This window comes from Calidris pugnax, unplaced genomic scaffold (genome assembly GCF_001431845.1).
Source record: "Calidris pugnax isolate Ruff unplaced genomic scaffold, ASM143184v1 scaffold124, whole genome shotgun sequence".
Taxonomy (NCBI): Eukaryota; Metazoa; Chordata; class Aves; order Charadriiformes; family Scolopacidae; genus Calidris; species Calidris pugnax.
In genome coordinates this window covers 144,501-161,919 of record NW_015090914.1, presented here as the reverse complement: position 1 = coordinate 161,919, position 17,419 = coordinate 144,501, and the positions used below count along the sequence as shown (strand labels likewise).

The 17,419-nt window shown below is 38.0% G+C and overlaps 1 protein-coding gene across 5 annotated transcripts in view; it reads right to left on the bottom strand.

The window, feature by feature from the left end:
* GOLGA4 (golgin A4) overlaps positions 1 to 17,419 on the bottom strand; it is a 65,118-nt gene that overhangs the window by 25,207 nt on the left and 22,492 nt on the right. For 4 of the 5 annotated variants that reach the window (XM_014949481.1, XM_014949483.1, XM_014949479.1 and 1 more), the window contains 9 exons: positions 17,188 to 17,235; positions 16,713 to 16,769; positions 12,995 to 13,093; positions 12,362 to 12,500; positions 10,420 to 10,607; positions 9,313 to 9,396; positions 8,378 to 8,525; positions 1,532 to 1,710; positions 429 to 560 (listed from right to left, as the gene is read on the bottom strand). In XM_014949481.1, the coding sequence (XP_014804967.1) occupies positions 429 to 560; positions 1,532 to 1,710; positions 8,378 to 8,525; positions 9,313 to 9,396; positions 10,420 to 10,607; positions 12,362 to 12,500; positions 12,995 to 13,093; positions 16,713 to 16,769; positions 17,188 to 17,235 (1,074 nt within the window). The remainder of the gene's footprint in view (positions 1 to 428; positions 561 to 1,531; positions 1,711 to 8,377; positions 8,526 to 9,312; positions 9,397 to 10,419; positions 10,608 to 12,361; positions 12,501 to 12,994; positions 13,094 to 16,712; positions 16,770 to 17,187; positions 17,236 to 17,419) is intronic. The other variant, XM_014949482.1, reaches the window with a different exon arrangement.

Genomic DNA, 17,419 nt, shown 5'->3' with positions numbered 1-17,419 from the left:
AGGTCAAACGCTATGAGTAATTAACCCTGCTCAATTCACACAACACAACCAGACATAATGATACCAACACTTTTCAAGTAGCAGTGCCATTCTTTGGACCTCCTTTACTCTAGCTGCTGTGGCTGACCACCAGGAAGAAATTAAAAAAAACCAAGTCTAACAAAAAGAGTTTTCAGAAAAAAGAAGTCTTTCCCACAAGATGCAGCTGTTAGTGAGCAGTGACAGCAATCAATTATCATTACTCAGCAGGGACCATTGCAGCTGCTTTCCTTTCATGATGCTGAAGCCTCTGAGCTCTTTCACTTTTGGAGGACACTCACACCTTTGAGCGCAAAATGACTTTCACTGTGGAATAGGGTCAGATTAAGACTTCTAGTCCCACCCCAAACTTAGGGAAATGTCTTACTACACATTTTAGGGATACGTACAAGAGCTGCCTTCATCTTCTCCTGGAATGCCTTTTCTTGAGCCTGTAATCTCTCATTTAGCTCCTGATCTTTGGTAGCCATTTCTTTTTTATGGAATTTTTCTAGTTCAGCAACACGCTTCTCTGAAGACTTCTGTGAATCAATGTCAGAAAAAAATAATTTCAAAATATTAAATAACAAACCACTTCATATTATTTCTTAATAAGAAAAGCAGTGCATCAGAGAGAGGAAACCAGAACACCTCTTTGGTCTGTTTGAATAAGTAACAATCTCTTGGAGCATTTAATATTGAGCCCCGACAGTTTTTATTTTCAAGCCTGAAGTCATCCATCTTCTTCCACCAAGGTGAACTTACTGCTTTCATTTTCACATCAAACGTGATAATAAATTGGAAAAGGAACTTCTGTCTGTTGCTTTCCCTGTATTCTTGATATTTCATAAGCCAGAAAGTCAAGTGGTAACAGTCTATGAAAACATCTATCTACAACCTACAAACGTGCTTTATTTAAGAATTATGTAATGCAAGTCAGTCATCCCCCTAAAGCGTAAACATATTCTCTTAGAAAAAAATAATAACAAATATCAACACAAGAACCGCAATTTAAGGTGTTCAAACACAGATTTGCAAGGCACATGCAGTACTCCTGCAATTCCTACATGAATAGGCCACACAAAGCAAATTTTAGCAATTCTTACGTAGCAAACAGTTTGGCAACAAGTTCTTAAATGTTTTCTCATACTGGGCTAGGATAATCATTAAAAGTACTTAGTATTAAAACCCAAAATCCTGGTGGAGATGTCTGAGCCAATTGCTATTAATTTCTTCTTCCTGACTCCCTTTCAAGTCTCAAGTGTACTTTTAGTGAATTGTTTTATTAAATACTGTGAAACAAAGATTAATACTGTTTACACGCCTCTGATGTACTGATTTTAAACTGCTAGAGAAAAAAAAAGGGGGGGAGGGAGTTTTCTATTTTGTCTTAAGTAAATATTTAATCCCAGAATATAACAATATACTGATATACTAATGTATTTTACAACTACAGTTTAATTGTAATTGAATTATTAGATTAAAATAATGCAGGGTAAGTCTCAGTTTTTACCTTCATAATCTCAACCACCTCTTGTTTCACTCTGGTTAACTCCCGTTGGAGATTTACCCTCTCTTCCTCACTTGCCTTTTCTACTGCTTTGATTTTTTCATCCATTTCTGCCTGCAATTTTTTCCGGGCTTCCTCTGTCTTTTGGGCAGTACTTAGAGCCCTCTCAAGCTCTTCAAAAGCTGCAAAGAAAAACAAAACATATATGATAGTCAGAAAATATTTATGTCCCTTAATAGAAGAACAGAATTCTCAGTAACTGTAAACTACACGAGTAACAGAAGAATGAACTTTGGAATCCATCAAGAATTCACATGGGTTTATTATCTAGAAAGGAAAAAGAACTGACAAATAGCTGTGAGTGTCTTCTAATACATTCTGTAGCTTTTATTTCACCCCCTGAAATCACTATAAAATACATAGACCATGTAAGTAAACAATGGCTCCTCTTCTGGCTATATGTGCTGAATAACTTCAAAGAGGAGGGAAAAACCTGCCTGAAGGCAATTCACAAGTTCTTTTTCCACTGAAACAAGCAGACGGAAGCATAAACCAGGAATGACTGCAAGTGAGTCTTTACTGAATCATGACAGAATTCTTCCTGAATAGAACACTGAAGTATAATACCAGGCATTTTATTTACCTAAGACACATTCATTTCAAATGGTGCAACCTAAATAACCTCCTCTTGAAACTGTGGGTTTGGTGGAGTCCACACAGATGGCTTTGCTAATTTCCTTGTTTCTCTATTTACTTTTAAGGTAAGCTACTATCAATGCAATTCAGAGACACTGGAAAAACGCTCCCATGTTATGAAGACTGTCTTGCACTTCTAAACTTTGCAAACAAAACTTAAGAAAAAAATATTAAGGCTTGCTGCCAGAAAACTTGAATATCTATAAGATGTTTCAAAAGAACACTCAACTGCACTGATGAAATTCATTTATATTTGCATACAATGCACAAGTCTGCTGAAACACATTCTAATTTACTAATAAGAAGCAATAATTCCACAGCTTCTTCCTATGCTAAGGAAAAGTATTCTAACATACTTTATTCACTTTGTAAGTGATCATTTAGATATAAAAAGGAAGCAAATTCCTGTGTTGTGAGCAGTTAATTATTGTTATTATTATTCAATACCAGTATCTGATCTCCTCGCTGCAACTGATGGCAGAATCTATACAGAATTACACAAGACTAGAATTTGATCCCTATTAGGGAAATCCCTTTTCCTGAATAGATCATGAATGTGGAAAACCTCTTCTGCATATCAAAGGAAAATTCAGTCTCAGAACAGTCTACAATTTGGTTCATTTTTTGCATAAAAGAACTTTGGCAAAACAACCCTGCAAGATACAAAATCACAGTGCTAGTATCAAGACTGTAATTTGGCAGAGCACAAAAAACCTAAAAGAATATTGTTCTACTATACCCTGGACTATTTGGATAGCATTCTGGGAGCAGACGGAACAAAATAATTTTTTAAAGCGTTATTTATTATGCTGAGCTTTCTTCTACTTAGTACTATCCCAAAAAGAGTATCATAATAGACACACACCTCTCTATTTAGTAGGCATTCACAGCAATTCTTGTAATCCTTGTTTTTTTGAAGATATCTTTAATAACACTCAGGCATGAGTTTGAGAAGTAAATAATAATTTCCATTCCACATATTCCGATAACATTCAAAACTGAAACTTTTAACCACAGTCTCTACTTCTGAGGCAATGCTGCAAATATGTTTTAAAATAACTTAATTCCATGAAATTGCATTCACTCATATTCTGATCTTCTCCAGAATTTTCTTGTTTTCTGAGGACGACCTTCTCTGACTACTCACTGCAACAATCATGTTTCAGGACAAAAAAGGATCGTTATTGACCCTAGCAATACCAAAGCAAATTATTTTATCCACTATTTCACTCCTGGTTCTACTTAAATTGTTAAATATTGAAACTGAATACAAAAAATTCAGAGCGCTAGAGATTATTTCAAACAGCAAAACAGTCTGAAACACAACGCGAGCATGCACGAGGCTTACAGCTCCTTACTTTCCAAGCACAGTTCTTGGCAGTCCCCATCAAAGGGACCCGAGTCCTGTCCCCTGGGCGCCCCGGGCACAGCTCAGTTACAAACACAGCCCGTGCCAACGTGGCTGAAGGACGGCATCGACTTCCCGATGCTCCCCTCAGCCCAAACAAAAGCACGCGCAGCCAGCAAACTTGGTCATGTCTTCAGTATTACAGCATTACAGAAAAAACAACAGAAAAAAAACCAAACCAAAAAAACCCCCACAACCCTACAGACCTTTACAAAGTATAGCTTGAAAATAAAGCCTGCAAGTAAAAGATTATTATTATTATTATTTCACTTTGCCACACACATTTTCTGACTCTTATCCTGAGCAGCACGTACTTTATTTTTGAGAAACCTGCTGCTTCCGCAAAAGGGAAGGGAATGCATTTGCCACAGTGCACAGAGGTGCCAAAGAGGAGATGCAGAGAGCCCCCGGGACCGAGAGCTGCCATGGACCAGCCCAGCAGCATGCAGGGTGCCGCTGCGCCCTGCACCGCCAGCGGGATGCTGCCAGGAGAGCCAGACAAAAGCTCATGGATAAAACACCACAGTGGCATGAAAGCACAAAGAAGCAACACTTCAGAGAAACACACAGCTCTCTAAAAGTTAAATTATATGCATCTCAGGCACTTTTAGCACTTAAGCAAAACAGAACGCTTTTACTCAAAGGAGTTAATCCTAGTGTAGCATAACACGGCTGAGTTTCAAACCAGCAGAGGACTAAATTATCATCAAGTAGACAGAACGTTATTATTATTTTTAATCTACAAGAGATTTTAATTCTACTCTGGACAAAATCCTGGAATAGAAGTCTGTGCTTTTATCCAAATACGTTTATTCTGAACGCAAAGAGTAAAGGTGTCCTTCCCCAAGCAGCAGAGCTCCTGCCGCGGGAAGGTCTCTCACCCGAGGCACGGCTCACTCAGCTCTTACAAGGGCACGGTGGAAAACCCGAACCAGGAGCCATCACACCAACACAGGCTCGGGGGAATCTGGCAAAATCCCACTCCCGTGACCAAGGCAGACAAGCCAGAAACTCTCCTGTGCAGTACACAAACTACACAAAAAGAGCCCGAGCAGAGTTTAAGAAGCGCAAGGTTGCAAAACGTATTGTTATAAAACGCGTGCTAGAGCTTCACACAGGGACTTCAGTGGCAGCCCCTGTCTCTCACAGAATCACAGAATCTCCTAGCTTGGAAGGGACCTTAAAGATCATCTTGTCCAACCATCAACCTAACTGACAAAAATAGACACCCACACAACAAACAAGGAACATCATCACTAAACCATACCTCCCAGCACTACATCAACCCGTCTTTTGAACACCTCCAGGGATGGTGCCTCAACCACCTCCGTGGGCAGCCCATTCCAATGTCTGATAACCCTTTCAGGGAAAAAATTTTTCCTAATATCCAGCCTGAACCTACCCTGGCACAACTTGAGGCCATTTCCTCTCGTCCTATCGCCTGTGACTTGAGAAAAGAGACCGAACCCCACCTCTCTACGCCCTCCTTTCAGGTAGGTGTAGAGAGCGATAAGGTCTCCCCTCAGCCTCCTCTTCTCCAGGCTGAATAACCCCAGCTCCCTCAGCCTCTCCTCATAAGACTTATTCTCCAGCCCCCTCACCATCTTTGTCGCCCTTCTCTGGACCCGCTCCAGCACCTCGATGTCTTTTTTATGGCAGGGGGCCCAAAACTGGACACAGTACTCAAGGTGAGGCCTCACCAGTGCCGAGTACAGGGGGACAATCACCTCTCAGGCCCTACTCCCCACGCTGTTCCTGATACAGACCAAGATGCTGTTGGCCCGCTCTCCTGCCACCCCAACTCCTGGCCCAACCCTGCGCCTTTCTGCTGGCTCTGCTGGCGCTGCAGCCCTGTTACCTTCAGCTGCAGTGCCATCTGCTGCTGAAAACCGGGGAGAAATACCTGAACAGGATGGAAAAGGAGGAATTTACATTTCTTACTGAAGGCTGAGAACAAGCATCTTGTCAAAAGTTTGGGAAGCAAAGGTTGGATTCATTTCCTATATTTGATTTGTGCATGTAGGTGGGATTTTAAATGTATAGTCCAAGCTTTTTGTTTCTCTGAAGAAAGGTGCAAAGCATACATTAATTAAGCTTGCAAAAGAAACATCAAAATTAATTTGCTTCCTAAAGACTTTTTTTGTTGCTTACTGTACAAAATATAAGTAAATAATCTGCATCCAGAGAAGTCAGAAAGGACTTGTGCCAAGCAGTTTCAGGAAAAACAAATTTCAGTTTACCAGCAAATTTACAGACACTATAAATAGCTTGGATTATTTACATTCTACTTCAACAATGTCCATTTCAAAGCATTAAGAAAAAAATTTTAAAAATCAGTTGCAGTTACTTCAAGTAAAAGTGCCTGAGAAGCACAGAACTTACTTTTTAGAGCCAAGTTCAAGCACGCAATGTGTGATGTAAGAAAAAAAGCCCTTACCCCAGTCCTGTTCATACAAGGCTTGGGAAAGGCACCATGATTCACTTATTGGCATGTGTGGATGCACAAAAACAAGATGCTCTGTGAGATTTCAACATAATGTACCTCTAAGTACAAAAAAAATGAATTTCAACTGGGGACACCAAGTTACAATTTACACAACACACAGGAAAAAGGCATACATACCTTTTCACTACACAAAAATGCAGTAACATTAAATCAAACACTGGAGCATTTCACTAAAGTGAAATTACTGAATTACAAAGAAAAAAGTCAGACACGTAACTCTATGCAGGTTAAAAACATGAAATTGAAAAATATTCCTCTTTTTGGCCTACAACATAGCACTGTGAAAGTAAATTAGAAGTACAAGTGTATTATGCTTATTCTTGTTTTGCCATAACATAAATGAAATCAACATTTCTACAAATACAATACGCCATGAAGTCAATTCTTCACTAAATCATGATACAGAAAAAGAGAGGTCTAGAATTTAAAGTCTTCTCACATCCAGGAAACAGAACTTAAAACATGTTGACCTCAAATACATGAAACTGCCAAATTCTTAAAACTGGTACAACTCAAAGTCTGTGACACAGAAGTAATTTCAGGCTCCTGCACTATTGATGGTGGCATTCTCAAATGCCTGAACAATTTAGTTCAACTGTATGGAACTACACTTCCATTGTACATCACAACATTTTTGGAATGCATAAAGCCAAGAAGTAATAGGAAAACCTAATAAAGGTCACCTTACAATCTTAGAAGTAGTGTTAACCAATTTTCCAAGGGTTCCAACTTTTATATATGCATGCTTAACAGAGTACAAAAATAAAGGCACTCAAAGGCAAAGTGAATGCTTATGTACCATAGAAGTTACCAAAAGCACTTCAAAATTTTAGTTAAAAGAGAGCATATTTAATATAGAGATCTCCCCCTAGACAAGTGCAGTGTACTCAACATGTTATTCATAAGTAAAATTACTTCTCACTACAGTAAAGTTTTCTGGGTATCCCATTTTCAGCTTCTGGCTATGGAAATTTGAGGAAGTCACTGTATTAAACAGTGTGTAGGTATTAGATCATAATTGAAAGGTTTATACTGCTTCAAAAAAATGCTGTGTTTCAAATAACTACAACAGTAACATTGTATCTGCAGAAGCATCAAAATATTTTTCAGCTTTTTTTTTTTTAATCATGAAGAAAAGCTTCCTAGTCTCGAAGAACTGAAAAAAATTTGGCTTTAGCAAGACTGACTTCTGAAATATGAACTTCCAGAGCTAAAAGGACACTTGCAACCTGAAAGGGTAAGAGCGGAGAGCACCTAATCAAAAGGTTTGGTACTTTCACAAGATGGGTGATTAAGCTACTTTTCTGTATTACAGCAGGATCATCTATCTAATTTGATCTTTACAATTGAAAGTTCTGATCTAAATCTACGTAGATTTAAGATAAACCCTTATGAACTGTATTGTTTGAACTTCTCATCACTTTTTAGAGAAAGAAAACATGCATATTGTTTTATGCAAACTAACCACATGTGAGCTTATGCTAAAAAAGTGAACTCCTTTAAATGCCTAGGACAGCAAACTAAATTCTTCTAAAAGAATTTTGATAGACATAGTGCAAAACAATCTCACCGTTCAAAAAACAAAAGTGGGACGGTTTGATCTTTTAACTTAGTTTCAAGCAAAAGGAGAACCACAAGTATGCATAATTAATGTTAACTAATTTCCATCAGAAGCAAACTACAGCATCTAGTAGCTACGTAAAGGCTAGGTTCAAAGCCTGAAGCAAAACGAATCATCACCGTTGTTTCGCTAAAAAGAAATCAGAAATGCTTCTGCTGCAGTTATTGAAAGGAAATGCTTATCATGATTGTAACACATCCTCTTGTTTCTATGTGTTCCCAACATATTATACACTCACTGCTATGCTTTCTATGTAAAATACGGGCAGCATTATAATAATAATTTATAGACAGTTGCACGTTTCCCTTCTGAAGTTATACCAGCACAGAACTCTATCAATCTTTTCTCCTACAAACGGGAAAGTACAGTTGCCCTTCAGCAGTTTCCTTCCTAACTCCAGTTGAATCGTTAAGAGAGACAAATCAGTCAAAACCATCCCTGAACTCCGCTGACCAGAAGTGGTTAGCAATGACCCTACCAGGGGTGATACGTAGAACTTTAGGAAAACCAGAGTCTCTTAATATCCATTCCAAACAACTGATGAAAGAGTGCAAGAAGACCAGGATGAAGCTTTCTCATGTTTAAGTGTGAAAGCTAATAATCTCCAGAATTTCTTACCAGCTCTTTCAGATTTTTCTTTCTGTTCTTTTAATTCCTCGCCTTTTGTAGTTACTTGTTTGATCCGAGCGCGTAGTTGGGCTATCTCCTCCTCCTTCATTTCCAATGTTTCATGCATTTGTCGCTTTGTCTCTGCAATTACCATGCCCTGTGGAAAAGGTCCTTGTGATAAAAAGCTAGCAAATAAGTAAGACATACAGCTAAAACAATTTCAAGCCAGGACATAATCCAATGCTAACAAAAAGAAGGTAAGAAGCTGGAATTTGTCTAGCATTGACAAGAACTCCTCCAGCAATTAAGGATCATCAGAAAACTTTCTCCTTCTGGTACAGATACTTTTATTTGAAATATGTATTCTGTAAACAAACCAAAACTAAGAGCATTGTAGTGTGCTTACTTCTCCTTAGAGAACATGCACATACAATGAGTGTTAGTCATGTTTCTCATTACACCACAGAAGTTATTCCAAGTACCAAGACTGTGATGGAAAAAAAAATACTTTAAGGAACAAAAAAAAAACACAACAAAAAACTGAGAAACTCTTCATATTCCTAAGAAACTACAGTTGCTTTTCCTTCATTGGTCATTTGTAATTCATTTACATTTTATCTCATCTTCATCTGTGTTTGAGAGGGTTTTTTTGTTGTTTTGGCTTTGTTTTTCTATTTTTTTTTCAGCTGGCATTGAGGAGTGTGTTCAGCATAACTGCTCCATCCTAAATAACATCATCTTGCAGTAATATGTATAATCTAATGGACAAATAGCCTAGAGTATCTGTACAATCAAACTCTCAGCTGAAATTATTTGCTCATTAAAACATAAACCAAACCACACCAGACAAGAACAGCTTCTAATACCAAGAAGCCAGGTATTTTGAGTTTTAAACAATCTTCTTCAAAAACTACACAGAGTTTAAAGAACATTTTTTTCTTTACCTTGTCTTGTTCTAGCTGTTCAATCAAATTCTTCGCATCACGCAGCTGAGTAATCAGTTTAGTCTTCTCAGCCATGTGAAGGTCCTAAAAAAACACCCAACCACAAGTTTAAAGCACTGACATCTGTAAGAAAACACCTTATTGTTACAAACAGCTCAGGTCGGGCTCTTGCCCTGCCCTATGAGCACTTGGAGGAAGAGCACAGAACAGAATCCAGGGAAATTCCAGTAGGCTGCCTGAAACTACTTTTAAATCTCCTGGTGTGAGGCTGCCTCATGGCTTCCATAATAATTCAGATATCTGAAGGCTTTGTACAGCCACCACAGTTCTTTCATGGATGTCAGAGCTGCTACAGCAAAATGGGCAAGAAACATGCCTAAGGCACCTGTTCTAGTATCTGCATCTCAGCTTACAAGAGCATCTCAGCAACACAAGATAATTACTCATTACTGGTCTTGTTCTGGAAAAGGTTCTTAAAATATTCGAGTCTTTCAGAGCTCCTTCAAACTGTGATAGTGCTAAGACACCAATACAGAATCTGAGCTCCAGAACTGAAGTTGAGTATAGCCATACTTATCACACGTTCATGTTTCTTGTTACTATCAGCTGCCTTACTTTTACCCCAAACTCAGCATTAATGGGCTTAAAGGAAAACAGAGCAAAACACAGATTTAGCTTTGGCACTGCACTGATGTTACCTACACTATATTGTGCTCCCCACTGCCCTGCCTTTCTGTGTTTTCTGTTCATTTACAGAACTGATGCCTCTTCCACTGGGTCTTAGAGGTTTAGTTCTGCTCTGCTTTTCCCACTTTGCCTCCTGTCTTCTCTGCTAGAACAAGCCTTTTTCTCACCCCAACTTCCCACAGCTACGTTATTTCTGTTACCATTTTGATAGTTATTCATACAGCAAGGTTTCACACCCTTCTTTACACCTTTTTGAGTAATTGCTCCATGTATTCATTCCAGGTGGGTTTTGCACCTTGAACTCCAAAAAAGTATAGAGACAGTTTGTTTAATGGTCTGCCTTATTAATAAATTTTGGAAATACTGGAGTTCTTGCCATGTTTTAGCAGCTACCCATAAAGTTAAGAGCATTTTCCACACCTTCATCTTCTCCAATTCCTGAAGTCTCTCTTCTAACTGTTCTTGAAGTGCCTCCTTCTCATTGGTTAACTGGGCACAGCGCTCCTTGTGTGATCGAATCGTCTCCTTGCAACGTTGCAGTAAGTTCCCTTGGCGCTTCACCCTCTGATTAAGAGTTTCCAGTGTTTTATCAGAGTCTTCATTACCCTCTACAAGACAACATACCAACATTATCGTATGCACACCGTTTCCAAAATGTGTATCTGCATTCATCATTCACGTTGCAGGCAACTCACGGATCTCTAAAGAAAATTGTACAAAGTCTGCAAAACTTCCTAGTGACCACTTTAACTGCCAGAAACATACTACACACCCACAGAATAGTAAATGAAGTCTTTCACTCCAAATTGATTTACAAAACCCCAGTTACTATACAAGCTTCAAAACCAAACTATTATTCAACAAGGTTTTCAATGCAAAAAGTCATCATGAATTATAAACCTGCCTGCTGCTACTAACAGAATATTCACAAGCAGGAAGAAACACGAAAGAAAGCAAATCAGATCTCTAAGTGCCAAGCACACAGATTTCTGCTTCCCCAGGCCTGGGTATGACGTTCATTCTAAAATACCCAGGTTGGCAATACTACATTTGGCAGGATAAAGGCCATGTTTAGGGTCCCTGTGAGCTGTACGCCTCTCTGTAAGCAGCACATTGGGTAGTATTTTACTGTGTGTTCTGTACTGATGCTCTGGAGACTCTGGACTACTTGGCATGAAAACAGGATCAGACAAATTCAGGGGTTTGGTTTACAACTGTAAGTCTTACAGACTATAGTCTAGAAGCAGACTCCAGCACAGGAAACATCTTGAACCCCAATTCTTAGGGACTGGATACTTACGTTATTTCCTAAATACTACAAAAGGCATGATGTTGGATATGAAAATCTCTAATCTAACTCTTCATATCATCCTAACATACAAAAATCATGGCAAATGCTGAACAAAGATCATTTTGCGATGTACGTTCAACCCTACCTTTTATGAGGATATCAACAAATTATACTTTTGTTATTTATCAGCATTATAATGTCCCTTGCCCAGTAACCAAATATTGGACGGGTTGACATGGTCCTCAGGAATATGGTTTAGTGATTTTTTTATTGCTTATTTCTTATCTTTTTTTTTGTCAGAGTTAGGTTGATGGTTGGACTAGATGATCTTCAAGGACCCTTCCAACCTAGATGATTCTATGATTCTATTCAATAGCATGAAAATCAAAATAGATCTTTGCTTTGACTTTTTTCTGAGAGAGAGAGAAAAAGAGAGAGAGAGAAAAAGAGAGAGAGAGAAAAAGAGAGAGAGAGAAAAAGAGAGAGAGAGAAAAAGAGAGAGAGAGAAAAAGAGAGAGAGAGAAAAAGAAAAAGAGAGAGAGAGAGAAAGAAAAAGAGAGAGAGAGAGAAAGAAAAAGAGAGAGAGAGAAAGAAAAAGAGAGAGAGAGAAAGAAAAAGAGAGAGAGAGAAAGAAAAAGAGAGAGAGAGAAAGAAAGAAAAAGAGAGAGAGAGAAAGAAAAAGAGAGAGAGAGAAAAAAAAGACTAGCAACTGGTTGCCTGCCTAAACTCCAGGGATAGCTTCTTGCTTCTGGGGGACAGAATCCCTTATTTATATTAAGTAAGTAACTTCATATTAAGATAGTAACAACAGGATCCAGCAAAAGCAATAATTACAATACTATCTTCATTATTGACATCAGCAAGACGTATCAGATTTGAATTCTCAGGAAAATTTAGTATCTTAGAAGAGCTATCTTGTCCTCTAGCTGCCACACTGTTCTCAAAACAATTGTCTCCTTCCAGAAAACATATCCTTACTATGACATGTTAGCATTAAGTATTGTTACTCCATCATAAACAACAGCTTATTCCCCAAAATTCAAGATCTCTTGAAAAAGCTGCAATACCTACCATTGCTTCCTGGTTCCACAGTATTTTCTGTACTGATTTCTTTTGTTGGACTTTGAACTTGTGGTTCAGATTGGGTATTTGGATCAAGCAATTCAGTGCCCATCTGACCATTCTGTAACCTCTGTTTCAGCAATGATACCTAAACAAAATGTTCTTTTTGTTAAAAACCCCAAGGATTCTAAGTAGATCATGTTTTCATCTTCAAAACTACAGTGTTAAATAAAACTGCTATCAGCAAATAGAGAAAGGAAAAATCTATCTGAATTTTTTTTAGCATTTTTTAAAATCTGGATTATGTTTCCAATTAACAAAAATAGTATCATTATGAGTGAAGAAACAAAGACCAATTAAGCAAAACACATAGATTTTGCCAAAGAAATCTTAGCTCAAACGTCTGCAAATGTTATGTTCTTGATAACAAACACATTACAGAGGTATTTAAGTCCACATCAAACAATCATATTTAACATGACTGAGATTTTACAAAGATATCCTCTACCACAAAGATGCACTTGATTTCTAGATAATCATAAAAATCTCAATACATGGATATGCATTATAGGGAATACATATTAAAGAAAAAAAAGTAGGAAGAGGAGTTTTAAAGTATATTTGTTAGTTAAGGTTTGTTACCTGAGTTTGCAGGACACTAATAAGTTGATCCTTTTCTTCTAAAGAAGCATCAAATTCCTCCTGTAGATGTTTCTTAGCTTGTTGATCCATCTGGAGCTCCTGAGAATCATAAATAAACATTTCTCAAATGAAAATTGAAATGTGAATTTAAAAGGATTATCAAAACATTATGAAATAATATTAAAAATACCTTTTTACAGTTGTGAAACACAAACCATAAAAAAAAAAACAAAACACAACCATAAAATGGGTATTTCTTTTACTGTACATTACATTGCATGCAACATAATAACAACATCCAATTATAATACCAGCATTAAACCACCAAGAATCTAGGTTTGATGCAAAATTATCAAGGATTCTTTCTACCTAAAAATAATTTTGTGTGGGGATCACTTCAAACTGTTTTCCATGCACACGTTTCTCCTAGTATTTAAGACTGCACTCTGGTAAACTAGACTGTGCATTTAGCCACTAGATTAAGTGAACATAAACAGCAGAAGTATAAATTTCTCTTATGCTCATTCAATATGCTAATATTTTAATATGACAAATGCTATTTGTAAGAACATAAAGTTGGTCTTTTCGTTCCTCAAATATGTCTCAAACGAGAAAGCCACAGAATGACAAAGAACTTAACTATGTGGCTTTATGTGCTACTTGCATTCATTTGGCCAAACACCTTTAGAAACTTGAAGATGTTGCCTAAATGCATTAGTAGGATCTATATAATCTTATAAAATACTGCCTTAGGGAGGCTTCCTTTAATTACTTCTTATGCTTTAAAGTTTATGTATTTTAACTTCTTCAAATAATTATTGTTCTAATAGAAAATAAATGTATTAAAAGTTAAATTAATTCATATCTAAGTGCTTATTGAGAGAATCAGAACCATACAAATTTCATGCATACATTGTAAATAATTTCCCAAACTTGTATTGTAATTTCTTTTATTTATATATTTACTTCATACACATACATCTTCCCAGTGACTTACTCCAGGAAACTAATGCTTCTGTGACCATAATTCTGCAAAGACTGGTTGTATAAAAGCAAGCGCCACCCATAAACAAAGATTCTGTTAGCCAGGCACAGAGAGGGGACAATAGAAACAGAAAGAAATAATGAAAAAGCAAACAAGAGACAAAACATGGGGCACTGGATGCTTCCTGTGTTGCTTTCCCCCGACTCCGAATCTGTTCTCAACAGCTACTGCTCACACTTCTGCCTTGTGCTTCTCAGCTTCAGAAGCAATTCCTTTTAAGCAAAGTAAAGCAGCTCAGTGCAAGTACAAGTGCCAAAGAGATTTACTGAAACCAACACAAAAATAGTTCTCTTTGCATCCCAACCTCCCTTCTGACCCTTGACTGGGAAGCAGAATGCTGAAGACTGCTGCTGAGGAATTACTCTTAACAGGAAAAAACTAAGATAACCAAAAGCCACATTGATTTCCAGGGACTCTTTCACACTGTCAACTTGGCCTCAAAGGAGACTTACTTTATTCTTACATGGCCCTCTTAGAAGAAACTTGTCTGATTCAACGTATTTATGGGGAAAATGGTCTGTATGATGAATAAAAGTATTTTTAAAATTAATTTCTGATAACAAATTATTACATCAATGAATGATCTATTTTGTATCAGTTTAGCTTCCACAATGGAGACATACCATTTTACTTGTAATTTTTTTTTAAGTCTGCTTTACCTAATGCTGTAACACTTGGGCTTCCAAAAGACCAAAAAATTACTTTTTGAAGTTTTTCAATTAATAAAGAAGAATTTTAGCATTAGATTTGAGGGAATATTTACACCTACAAGATTTATAAGAATGAAACTAAATTTTACACCAAATATATATAAAAATTCATATACATATAAATATCAGAAAACAATATATAACATATGTATATATGAATCAGAAAGACTGTGACAGAAGCGAAAAATGGGTATGCACAGGTCAAACCCTTTTGCATAATCAAAAGCTTTAACTATGGTATATATATATATGCCTTCCAAACTTTACCAAGTACCAAAAAGCTGGAAAACTAAGCCCACTGGAGCATGTAGATATAGACTTAAGACAGAATGAGCTTATTTTCTTTGACCTTGTAGTGAACTGGAAAAAACCTCCCCAAACCATTGGGAAGGCACATTATAGAATCATAGAAACATAGAATTGCCCAGGCCAGAAGGGACCTCCAAAGGCCATCTAGTCCGACCTCCCCACAGTCAGCAGGGACACCCCCAACTAGACCAGGTTGCCCAGGGCCTCGTCGAGCCTCCCCTTGAATATCTCCAGGGATGGGGCCTCAACCACCTCCCTGGGCAACCTGTTCCAGTGCTCCACCACCCTCACAGTAAAGAACTTTCTCCTAATCTCCAATCTAAATCTGTTCCCCTCCAGCTTGAAGCCATTGCCCCTCGTCCTGTCACTGCAGGCCTTTCTAAACAGGCTCATAAACATTGTCAGCGATGCCGTATGTCCTCCCCTCCTGCAGGCTGACCGCTCAGCTCAGGACAGGGAGCCAGCCCAGGCAGCACCACACACCCAGCCCTGTCCCACTGCTCTCAGCTTCTGGGGCAGGAGCAACACAGATGTGACTCAAAATGCTGGCAGACACCATTCACAGTCTGCTTACCTGGATTACCCCCTGCATAGCTGAAGAGCAACCCACAATTTGGCAGTGACCTCCTGTGAAATGGCTGGCTGCCTGGCTGGTAGCACAGGTGGTGTGAGCCGTGGGTACACACGTGGTCCCTCGCCCTCAAGGGACCAACTCCGGCTCCTGTCTGCGGGCCCAGCTTCCTGGAGCTCATCTGCTTTCAGGCAAAGGTGTGACCTCCCCAGGGTCTGATGGCTCTTGCGGCCTCCACACCAAACCCAGGAGCACAGCCGGAGAGACACCCCGGGGGTGTGAGGGAGCCTGGGCCCGGCTGCCACGGGAGGTAACATCATGGACAGAGAGGCCCCCACACACCCGTCTCCGAACCCGATGCTGGGTTTTGGGCAAGTAAAACGGCTTCAGCTTCACCTTCTGCTTCGCCAGGGTTTGACAATATGGCTTTTGTGAACTTGCCCTTTTAATTTGCTCTGCCTGATAATTTGTACGTCTTTTAATTAAGCCACAGTTATCAATACCAAATACATTAGAACTTCATTTCACTATAACCTAAGCAGGTGATAATCATAATACAACCTACCTGATTTTATTACTGAAATCAAACTTTACTGCAAATCCATAAAAACAATGTAAATATTATAACTAAGGTCAATATGAGCATTTTTAAAAATTTGATCCTAAATTTTTTTATTGATAGTCACTAAAATCTTTATTAAAATAAATGTCCATTACTTGTATTTGCCTAATATTAGTATTTCTCAATCCTAGAACAACAAATTACACAGATATACCTACTGCTCGACCTAACAATACTGCAAGAACCACCCACATTTCTCTGGATTTCAGAGTGCACAGAAAAGCAGCACAGTCAGTATGACAAACGACGACTGGCCTTAGTGTAAGACAGTAAGTTGCTGAACAGGAAACAAGCCAGAGAAATAACCCCATATAAAAGAATAAAAACAAGCAGTAAAAAAACCTCACTGTATGATGACATATTTTGTAAAGCGAACAAAAAAAAAAAATCAAAAGGCAGGCAGAGAAAGATCCTATGTATGTGTGGTATAAAGTAAATATTCAATCAATAAAGGAAATTACCTCTCTCAGTTCTCCAATTCTCCGAAGTGCTTTATCCTGACTTTGACTCAGAATGCCCTTAAAAAAAAGGAAGAATAAACATTGGTTGCATTAAATGTAACTTTATATTTAAAGCATAAATAAATTCATAAAATTCTATTTCAGCAGAAGCATTCATGATTTGTATTTCTCTTTTAAGTCAAACTTGATGTGTAAGTACTATCATAAACTGCCAGCTGTGGGTTGGTAATCTATCATCTGAATTCAGATGATGCAATAAAAAAGGCTGGAGGACAGTAGCTTCAGTTATTTTGACAAACCAATATTAATTTAGCTTTCTTAGAAATCCCAGCTAAAAGAGTCTTTTATTATACGCACACAAAATATACGGCATAAACACACACAGGGTACAATGAAAATTAAACCTGTATTTACACTGCACATTTTAAGATTCAGAAAAGCATTCAGGTAAGAGAGGATGAAAAGTAATGCTTACCTGTACCTTCTTCTTCTCCCGCTGGACAACTTGATAAGCAGACACCAGCTAAAATACAGAAGTCAGGTATAATGATGGTAACACAGCCACTAACAGCTATCAAAATAATGTGCTTAGTTGTAACACTAGCTGTATTTTCAAACTCTTCATTTAAGAAAGTTCTTCTGACAGAATCATACTTAAATTTTCTCCATGTTTCATTTTTCCATTTATAAAATGCCTCCAACATGCT